This window comes from Gopherus flavomarginatus, chromosome 5 (assembly GCF_025201925.1).
Source record: "Gopherus flavomarginatus isolate rGopFla2 chromosome 5, rGopFla2.mat.asm, whole genome shotgun sequence".
In the NCBI taxonomy this organism is placed as follows: Eukaryota; Metazoa; Chordata; order Testudines; family Testudinidae; genus Gopherus; species Gopherus flavomarginatus.
In genome coordinates, this window is record NC_066621.1 from 583,006 (window position 1) to 592,427 (window position 9,422).

At 61.5% G+C, this 9,422-nt stretch overlaps 1 protein-coding gene across 8 annotated transcripts in view; it reads right to left on the reverse strand.

Moving 5' to 3' along the window:
- Positions 1-8,981, reverse strand: part of CLN3 (CLN3 lysosomal/endosomal transmembrane protein, battenin) — a 34,510-nt gene extending 25,529 nt beyond the window's left edge. For 3 of the 8 annotated variants that reach the window (XM_050952375.1, XM_050952374.1, XM_050952373.1), the window contains exons 1-5: positions 8,485-8,976; positions 6,961-7,024; positions 6,543-6,645; positions 6,101-6,175; positions 5,936-6,015 (exon numbers count right to left, since the gene is read on the reverse strand). In XM_050952375.1, coding sequence (XP_050808332.1) covers positions 5,936-6,015; positions 6,101-6,175; positions 6,543-6,645; positions 6,961-7,024; positions 8,485-8,524 — 362 coding nt within the window. In that variant the 5' untranslated portion in view covers positions 8,525-8,976. Of the gene's footprint in view, positions 1-5,935; positions 6,016-6,100; positions 6,176-6,542; positions 6,646-6,960; positions 7,025-8,484 lie in introns of all 8 variants that reach the window. The other 5 variants (XM_050952369.1, XM_050952371.1, XM_050952368.1 and 2 more) reach the window with 5 other exon arrangements.
- Between the last annotated feature and the right edge of the window lie 441 nt (positions 8,982-9,422).

The following is a 9,422-nucleotide window of genomic DNA, read 5'->3' on the forward strand; positions in this document are numbered from 1 at the left end:
CCCACAGTGACTCTCAGCCAGTCAGTAAAACAGAAGGTTTATTGGACAACAGGAACACAGGTTACAGCAGAGCTTGCAGGCACAGTCAGGACCCCTCCACCGAGTCCTTCTGGGCTTTCAGGGTGCTTGGATCCCAGCTAGGATACCCTGAATTCCGCCCATCCAGCCCCAAGCCCAAACTCCAACTGCTTCCCTCCTGCCACTCCCTTCCTTTGTCCCCTTCCCGGGCAAAGGTGTTGACCTTTCCCCTCCCTTACCTAGCTCAGGTTACAGGCTCTGGCATCGTCCATCTCCTAAAGTCCTCCCCTGCTCTCCCACTCCCCACACAGACAGTCCCTACTGCATCACATCTGATGGACTTAACCTCCATGCATTTATCTGTTTCCTAGAGACTGGCTCCATGGGGTCCCTCACAAACTGGAGACGGTTACTGTGGGTTTGTCTCTAGTATAGCTTATGTACATACTCCACGAACTGAGCATTTGAGCTTGTTCCAAATCTGGGATGAGCCTATGTTGTGAAAACTGAAATGCTCAAAATAGCACATGCATGTGAATGGACACAGAGTGCTAAAATTAAATTACCCTGGGGTTCTCAAACTGGAGGTCGGGACCCCTCAGGGGGTTATGAGGTTATTACTGGGGGTTGTGAGCTGTCAGCCTCCACCTCAAACTCCACTTTGCCTCCAGCATTTATAATAGTGTTAAATATACAAAAAAAGTGTTTTTAATTTATAAGTGGGGGGTTGCACTCAGAGGTTTGCTGTGTGGAAGGGGTCACCAGGAGAGAAGTTTGAGAACCACTGAACTAACCCCTCTGAAGCCTCAGGGAATGCTGGGGAGCGGGTTCTCCCTTGGTAGGGTTGGGAAGGATATTGCTCTTTTAATGTGACCCCTCCCCAGTGGCTAATTTGAAATGAAGCTACCCTCCCCTGCCACGAATCTCCCTATGGCACTGGAATTATATGTAGACTATCATTTGGCATTGAGAAGTGAAAGGGATGGGAGCCCTAATGGAAAAGCTAACAGCTCGGCTCGTCTGCAAGCCTCAAACTGCTGAATGAGCTTTAGGGCAGGGAAGGCTGTGCCTCGCAAACAGCCTGGCCCTGCCCCCTATCTGACCCCACCCACTTCCTGCCCCCTGACTGCCCACCCCCCTCAGAATTCCCAACCTGCTCCTTGTCCCCCTCACCGTCCCCCAGAGACCCCGGGACCCCACCCCTGCTCCCTGTCCCCTGACTGCCCAACCCCTATCACCCCCTCGCTGAGTCCTGGCAGAACCCCTGGAACGCCCACGATCCAACCTCCCACCCTCCGTTCCCTGTCCCCTGACTGCTCCCCCAACCTCTGCCCCCTCCCTGTCCCCAGGACTCCCTGCCCTTTAGCCAACCCCTCCCCCCCCCCGCCCTGGCCCCTTACCCTCGGCTCCCCTCTCACCCGGAGCCTCAGCACATCCAGGACAGCAGCAGCGTGACTCTGGCGGGCCCGAGCCCCTCCCCGCTCAGAGCCCGTGGTCAGGGGGTGAGGCTGCGAGCTCAGGCTGAGCTCAGCTCCCTCTGCTCAGCCTGGAGCTCGCAGCCCCGTCCCCTGTCCATGGCTCAGGGGCCCCGCCGGAGCCATGCTGCAGCTGTCTGGGATGCTACTGGATGGGCTGAGGCTCCAAGAGAGGAGAGGGGAGGAGACGGGTCTGGGGAGGGAGCCTCAGCCATGCTCGTGCGGGCCCCTGCAGAGTCTGGGGTCTGGGGCAAATTGCCCCACTTGCCCCCCCCCAGGCGGCCCTGACGCATGGGGATGTTCACCAAGGCACAGTTAATCGTGCAGTTGGAGGAGGACCACCGTTCTGAGGAGCAGATTCCTAACCCAGGTGGGGCTACAAGATGATCTGGGAGCAGCTGGAGCAGCAGCCAGGCACCCCCGAGAGTCTGGTCCCCAACCAGACGAGGGTCTTCACGATCAGGTTCCCCATCAGGGGATCGGAGACAGATGGGATGGGAGCAGAGCCCGAGAGAGGGAGAGGATCGTGAAAGAAAGCAAGAGCCCGAGGAAAAGCTGCAGAAGCAGCAGCAGCAGCATGGACTGGTGATGGTGGGACGGAGAGACATAGGGGGCTGCCCAGGGGTCAGTGGGGAGACACTCCTGGGGTGGTGAGACCCTGGGACACAGAGAACTGTGGTGGTGCAGCCACACATGCTGAGGGGCTGTGGGATCTGGGTGAAGGTCCCTGGGGTGAAGCTCCTCGCCCTGTCTATGGCCTGGATCCCTGTGCAGACACATGAGGGGTCGAGCTGGCTGATCGTTGGGGTTCTCCAGGATATCGGCTGGCAGGCCCTGTTGGGGGGTGACTGTGTCTCTTTGGGACAGGATCCAGACCCTGCCTCTGTAACGGCCGAGGGTTTGAATTCAAATCCAGGGAACCAATTGGCTAGGATGGAAATGGTCAGTGAAAATGCAAATGACCTGGCTGGCAGTGGGGAGGGGCTGCTGGGCTCAGGATACCTGCCTACCTGTAACCAGCCCCCTGGGGCTGAGTGGGAGGGAGAGATGCTCCCCGCCCCCCTGCACACCGGAGAGGGGGCTCACGCTGGCTCTGATGATGTGACCAAAGCAAGGAGCTCGCTGCCTGCCCCCACTGGGACAGCAAGGGCAGCACTGAGCACGGGGGGAGCTGAGACCCCAGCTGAGTGGGGGGACACCCAGGCAGAGCAGGTTGGCTGCCAACCAGGTTTGCCTGGTCCAGACGTGCTGCTGGGAAGTGATTACACAGCAAGGAGGGAGCTACCAGGGACAGGGCTCAGGGGGGCTGTGACCCCAGGCCCAGCCAGCGAGAGGGAGCAGGTCCCACTCCCTGCCCCAGCAGCTGAATCCCAGACCGAGCTGCAGAGGGATCCCTCCTTGGAGAAGCTGAGGGAACTTGCTGGCCACAGCGCTGCAAACCCCCTTGGGGAAGGCTGCAGGGACAGAGTCCTGCAGGAGAAGGGATTCCTGTACCGGGAATGGGCTCCCCAGGGGGAAGTAGAACTGGGGGGAATCGGGAGGCAGCTGGTGGTGCCCCAGGAATCCACAGAGTTCTTCCCATTTGAGCTGCTGGATGGGAGGAGAGTGAGGGGACCCCTGGACCCGGAAGGGGAGGATTGGGAGGAGAAGGAGGAAGACTCCCTGGGGGATCTCTTCCCTGAGCTGGGAGCCAATCTCCCCATCAGGTGTTCCCCGTTCAGAGTCACTGGGAAAGCAGCCCAGATCCTGGAGAGAGAGGTCAAGGACATGCTGGCTTTAGATGGGATCCAGCCGTTTTACAGCCCATGGGCCTCACCCATGGGGCTGATCCCCAAGGGAGACAGGATGATCTGGTTTTGTGGGGGCTATCAGAAGCTTAGAGCCATCACAGTGTCCGATGCCGACCCCATGCCTAGGCCTGGGGAGATTCTAGACAAGAGGGAGATGGAGAACTTGGCCCTGGCAGACACTGATAACATGTGCATCTTTAGCCAGACCTGGGAGGAACAGGTGTGCCAGGTGAAGAGGGGGCTGGGCTGCCTCAAGGAGATGGGACTGACGGTAAAAGCTGGAGAGTGTAAGGGGGGACGGCAGAGGTGTTGTGTCTGGGCCACAAGGTGGGGAGCGGCTGCCCAAGCCCAGAGCTGGCCAAGGCCAAGATGGGGGCTCTTAACCTAGAGAGCCCGAATTGCAGCCCAGAGTGCTGGGAGAAGACCCCGTCCCAGTTTGAACCCCAGGGGTACTGGGGTGGCAAAAGGGTTCAAGCCGCATAAACCTTCCCACATGCGGCCTGCAAGTGCCATCAAGCACACCCGACCTAAGGGAGGGTGTGAGACTGGACTGTCCTGGTGTAACTCACACCAAGGAATGGGAGAGATTGTAGAACTGATGAATCAAATTATTTTTAAGTGTTCACTTTATTAATGTAACTTCTGTCACCATTCACTACACTCGCCTACATTGTAACTTCTGTTCACTGTTTGCCATATTGGAATTCAAACCCCATTTTCAAACGCTCACTCCATTTTGTAAAAGCTTCCTCCAACCTTCAGTTTTGCAAACCCTGCTGCACTCTTGTCAGTTTAGTTTAGCTGTGTGACTGAGGCATGGATGGATGATGGACTCAACCTCCAGCCCCAGCCTGTCCTGAGGAAATAGAGTTCAACCCCCCCCATCCCCTCCGGCTGAAGATGCAGACAAGAGTCCTAACAGAATAAGCAGAGTCCACCCTAAACAGAAAAGGTGCAATGGGAGGAAGATCAAAGCCAGGTCCCAGGCTGACAGTCACGCCTGCAATTGACGGGTGATCAATCACCAAACCCAGAGGCGGTGACACAGCAAGACCTATAGACTCTGGATTCAAACTAAAGCCTACAGAAAGGATGGGTGAGATGGGAGACTTTGGAGGGTAACGTTCTGCTGCCAGCATGGAAGGGCATCGGTGCAGGCCCAACAGAGACCCAGCTCGTCCTCGTGCCCGGCTTTCCTGGCCAGTTACCACCACTAGTTACGAACCCAAGCTGCAAACTCAAGCCACGAACTCAAGCTATGTCCAGGCCTGGTAACTATGCAGCAGCTGCAGAACATCTGGTGTGTGTGGGTGGGTGGGTAATAGGTATAATATGTGTGGGTGTGGGTGTGGGTGGGTATTACGTATAATATGTGTGGGTGTGTGTGTGTGTATAGGTATTAGGTATAATGTGTGTGTATAAGGATTAAGATATTAGTTATTGGTCATAAATCAAATTGTTATCATAATAAATGTGGCATCTTTGTCTTGCCCCCTGAAAAGACCCTGTGTAGTTTTGTCTGTACAACAAGATGCTGGAACATCCATGGGAACGTTGGTGGGTTCGAACTTCCCCAGGTCACTGGCTGAAGTGACCTCACTCAGTTTGGTCTCGAAGGGGGGAGAGATGTGATGAAATGGGAATGTTCTTAATGTTTCCTCTGAATACTATGTGGGTGCCTCAGTTTCCCCTATGCAGTTCTTAATATCTAGATGGTGGGATAAGGGTGTGTGATTGCTGCAGAGGAAGGGGCCAGTGCACCTAAATGCCTGATGCTCTGTCTCCTAGCAACTGATGGCCTGGGCCCCCCCTCTGCAAAGGTGCCAGCTGAAGTGTTGGAGACAAAGGGATCAGGTGGCCTCCTGGCCCGGGAAAGGAGCTGAGCAGAGGAGGAGGGGCGGGGAGGATTGGGGGTCTGAGGTTGGCTGGGGACGAGGAGTGAAGTGCAGACGTGGAGGTCTGGCTCGCTGCCCCCCAGAATGGACCCGGCTGAGGGGTCCAGTTCGCTGTACCTAGAAGCTCTGTGTTAGACCCTGTTCCTGTCATCTAATAACCCTCTGTGTTACTGGCTGGCTGAGAGTCACGTCTGACTGCGAAGTGGGGGTGCAGGACCCTGTGGCTTCCCCAGGACCCCACTGAAGCGGGCTCGCTGTGGGAAGTGCACGGAGGGGCAGAGGATGCTGAATGCTCCAAGGAGAGACCCAGGAGGTGAAGCCGTGGGAGCTTCTTGCCCTGAACAAGTCTGCTCCAAGGGAGAGGAGGCTCCCCAAAGTCCTGCCTGGCTTGGTGGGGAGCAGTTCCAAAGCATCGCTCGGGGACTCCGTGACACCCCCCACGCCCACCCACAGCCACCCGTGGGTTGGGGGAGAGATGGGATCAGCATGGGTCACCCATAGCCCCTCATGGCCCCCCACAGCCACCCACCAGCCCCCCATGGCCACCTGCAGGCTGGGGGAGAGACAGGGTCAACACGGGTCACCCATAGCGCCCCACAGCCACCCACAGGCTGGGGGAGAGACGGGGTCGGTATGGGTCATCCATAGTCCCCCACAGCACCCCACAGGCTGGGGGAGAGATGGGGTCAGCACGGGTCACCCACAGCCCTCCCTGGCCCCCCCCAGGATGGGGGCGACAGCCCCCCCACACACTCACCCGTAGGGCACACGGTGGATATAGAAGGGGGCGCTGAATTTGATGAGCAGGGTAGGCAGGATGTCAGCCAAGAGCACAGCCTGGGGGGCACAATTCCGGGGGAGGGTTAGAGACAAGGCCAGCCCCGCCCCTCCCACTCCCCAGGCCCTGCCCCACAGCACTTACCCCGGTGGAGATGGGGTTGCAGTCATAGCGGGAGGTGTTGGACGAGTTCCTGCTGGGGTGTGTCACCAGGGGAGTCTGGGGGCAGGAGACACGGTTACTGGGGCAGAAGCTGCAGATTCCCCCCGCCCCCATGTGCACGGTGACTCCCCCACCCTCCAGGAGGAGGTCAACCCCACAGACGGGTTCCTGCAAGGGACTGTTCCAAGGCGGGTCTGTGAGAGCCCCCCTAGGCTGAGCTCTCCTCACCCCCCTACCCAGCCCCCCAGGCTGTCCCCACTGCTGAGCTCTCCTTTGCACAGCTGTTTGCACAAGGATCCGCTCACCGGCACTCCTAGGAGCCTTGCGGGCAGCCCTGGTGCCTTGCCCCCCAGGATGGTGCTGGGCAAGGGGGTGTCTCTGTGCTATCTACCCCGCCCCCGCCCCGCCGCCAGCTTGGACCCACCTGGGTGGTCCCGTTGATGTCCAGTGCCCCCTGCTGGCTCAGGATGTCATGGGCCGCGCTCAGCATCACCACATAGGCAAAGTTATTGCAGAGGCCGAGCAGCCTGCAGGGGGAGGGGGGTTAGAAACAGGGCAGAGCCCCTGCATCTGCATGGCCCCAGGGGAGCGTAGAGGGCCTGAGGGTGACCCGGATGGGCCGGGGCGGTGGCATGGAGAAGGCGTGAGGTGCGGAGTTTGCCCGGGGGGGCAGTGCACCTGACAGTGAGTGTGCAACGCACGGCGGGGATAGAAATGTCCACCAGAGCAAGCAGGCCATGGGCATCTGGCGTGAGAGGCGGGCAGGGCAGTGAGGAAAGGCCCCAGGACAGGGACGGCCCAAGGGAATGTGTGTGCGAGGGCCCTCGTGCAAGGTCACTCACCAGAAACCGGCTAAGTTCCTCCAGCAGGTGGTGCAGGCAGGAGGTGGCGCTGGTGGCTCCTCATCTGCAGAGGGAGAGGGGGAACGTCAAGGGGGCAGAACTGGGGCCTGTGGGGGGTGACAAAGTGCAGTTTTCCCCTTGTTTTGTTGTAAGTGAGCCTTAATGTTCTGCATGAATCCTGTGCATGCCTCAGTTTCTCCTCTGTTACACTCAAGTGTCTCGGGGCTGGGGCAGGGGTGCTGGTGTGGCAGTGACGGGAGGGCCGGCTGCTGATGGCCGACACACACTCTGTGGCCTGGCAGGGAAGGTGCGGGTCAGGGGCCGTCCAAGGTGGTCCAGTGTCACGGAGTGTGGGGGAGTCAGGGCCCTGCACCCCCGGCTCCCTGTGATTCCCCAGGACTCTCAGCCAGCCAGCAAAGCAGAAGGTTTATTAGACGACAGGGACACAGGCCAGGACAGGTCTTGCAGGCACAGACAGCAGGATCCCCCCACTTAGGTCCATCTTGGGGTCCCAGGAGCCCCAGAGCCCCCTTGGGGGGTCAGAGTCACATCTGCGCCTCCCTCCATTCCCCTGCCAGCTCCTGTAAAACTCCCTCCCCCCCTCAGCTTCTCCTCCCCCAGCCTTTGTTCAGCTTCCCGGGCAGAGGGGTCCCCTGGCCTCTAACCCCCTCCTGGGGTCTCACGTTACCTGCTCAGTGACTCTCCCTCCAGCCAGTCTCCCATCCCCCAGTGCAGACCGTCCTCCCAGGCCGACCCCCCCACTCAGCACTCACAGCCCCCAGTAAGAACAGGCCCAGTTCCTCACCCCAGGGAAGAGACAAAGGGGGGGGGCAGGCAGGACAGGGGAGTGTGTCGGAGGCACTGGGGGGGGGGGGAGTCCAGGGCACCAGGCTCAGGGTCCCCCCAAGATGGGCTTGGCTGAAATCCCGGATGTCTGTGCTAACGAGCCCCGTCCTACGACCGGCTGGGGTCCCGGGACTCCCCACTCCCCCCCATCCCCCAGCGCTGGGGCTGGGACCCCTCACCCTGCACAGGGACCCCGGCCGGGACCCCGGGACGCCCCACTCCCCCCCCATCCCCCAGCGCTGGGGCTGGGACCCCTCACCCTGCACGGGGACCCCGGCCGGGACCCCGGGACCCCTCACTCCCCCCCCATCCCCCAGCGCTGGGGCTGGGACCCCTCACCATGCACAGGGACCCCTCACTCCCCCCCCCGTCCCCTAGCACCGGGCTGGGACCCCTCACCCTGCACAGGGACCCCGGCCGGGACCCCCCACTCCCCCCCGGTCCCCCGGCGCTGGGGCTGGGACCCCTCACTCCCCCCCCATCCCCCAGCGCTGGGGCTGGGACCCCTCCCCCTGCACGGGGACCCCGGCCGGGACCCCGGGACCCCTCACTCCCCCCCGGTCCCCCAGCACCGGGGCTGGGACTCGCAGGAGGTGGCAGACCCGGGGGTCGGGGGGGGGCTCGCAGAGGGGACCCGGGGGGGACCCGGGGGTCGGGGGGGTCCCGGGCGGGACTCACCCTCCGAGTCGGACAGACGCTGCCAGCCCTCGGGCTCCATGGCGGCGGCGGCGGGAGTGGGGGGGCGTGCGGGGGGGTCACGGCTCGGACCCCGGATACCCCAGAGATGTGGTGAGCCGGGGGCGGCTCCTTCCCCCCGTCAGCCTGACCCCCCCGGCCCGGAGCCGGGTCACGTGACCGCACTTCCTGTTTCCCCGGAGTCCCACTGTGACACCCGCCCCCCCTCGGCACCAGGGTGGGGCTGGAGGGATGGGGGGAGGCCAACCCGGCGTTTGCCAGGAGTCAAGATGGCCGCCCTGTGACTTCCCCGAGACCTGAACGGCAGGGATTGCCAGGACCCGTCATGGCGGCGCGACAGCGTCACCCCGCATGTGAACGGCCGGGATTGCCAGGACCCGTCATGGCGGCTCGCCAGCGTCACCCCTCATGTGAACGGCCGGGATTGCCAGGACCCGTCATGGCGGCGCGATAGCGTCACCCCGCATGTGAACGGCCGGGATTGCCAGGACCCGTCATGGCGGCGCGACAGCGTCACCCCGCATGTGAACGGCCGGGATTGCCAGGACCCGTCATGGCGGCGCGACAGCGTCACCCCGCATGTGAACGGCCTGGATTGCCAGGACCCGTCATGGCGGCGCGACAGCGTCACCCCGCATGTGAACGGCCGGGATTGCCAGGACCCGTCATGGCGGCTCGCCAGCGTCACCCCTCATGTGAACGGCCGGGATTGCCAGGACCCGTCATGGCGGCGCGATAGCGTCACCCCGCATGTGAACGGCCGGGATTGCCAGGACCCGTCATGGCGGCGCGACAGCGTCACCCCGCATGTGAACGGCCGGGATTGCCAGGACCCGTCATGGCGGCGCGACAGCGTCACCCCGCATGTGAACGGCTTTTACCAATAGCGGCAGTGGCTCCCCTCCCCCCACGCGCTCACA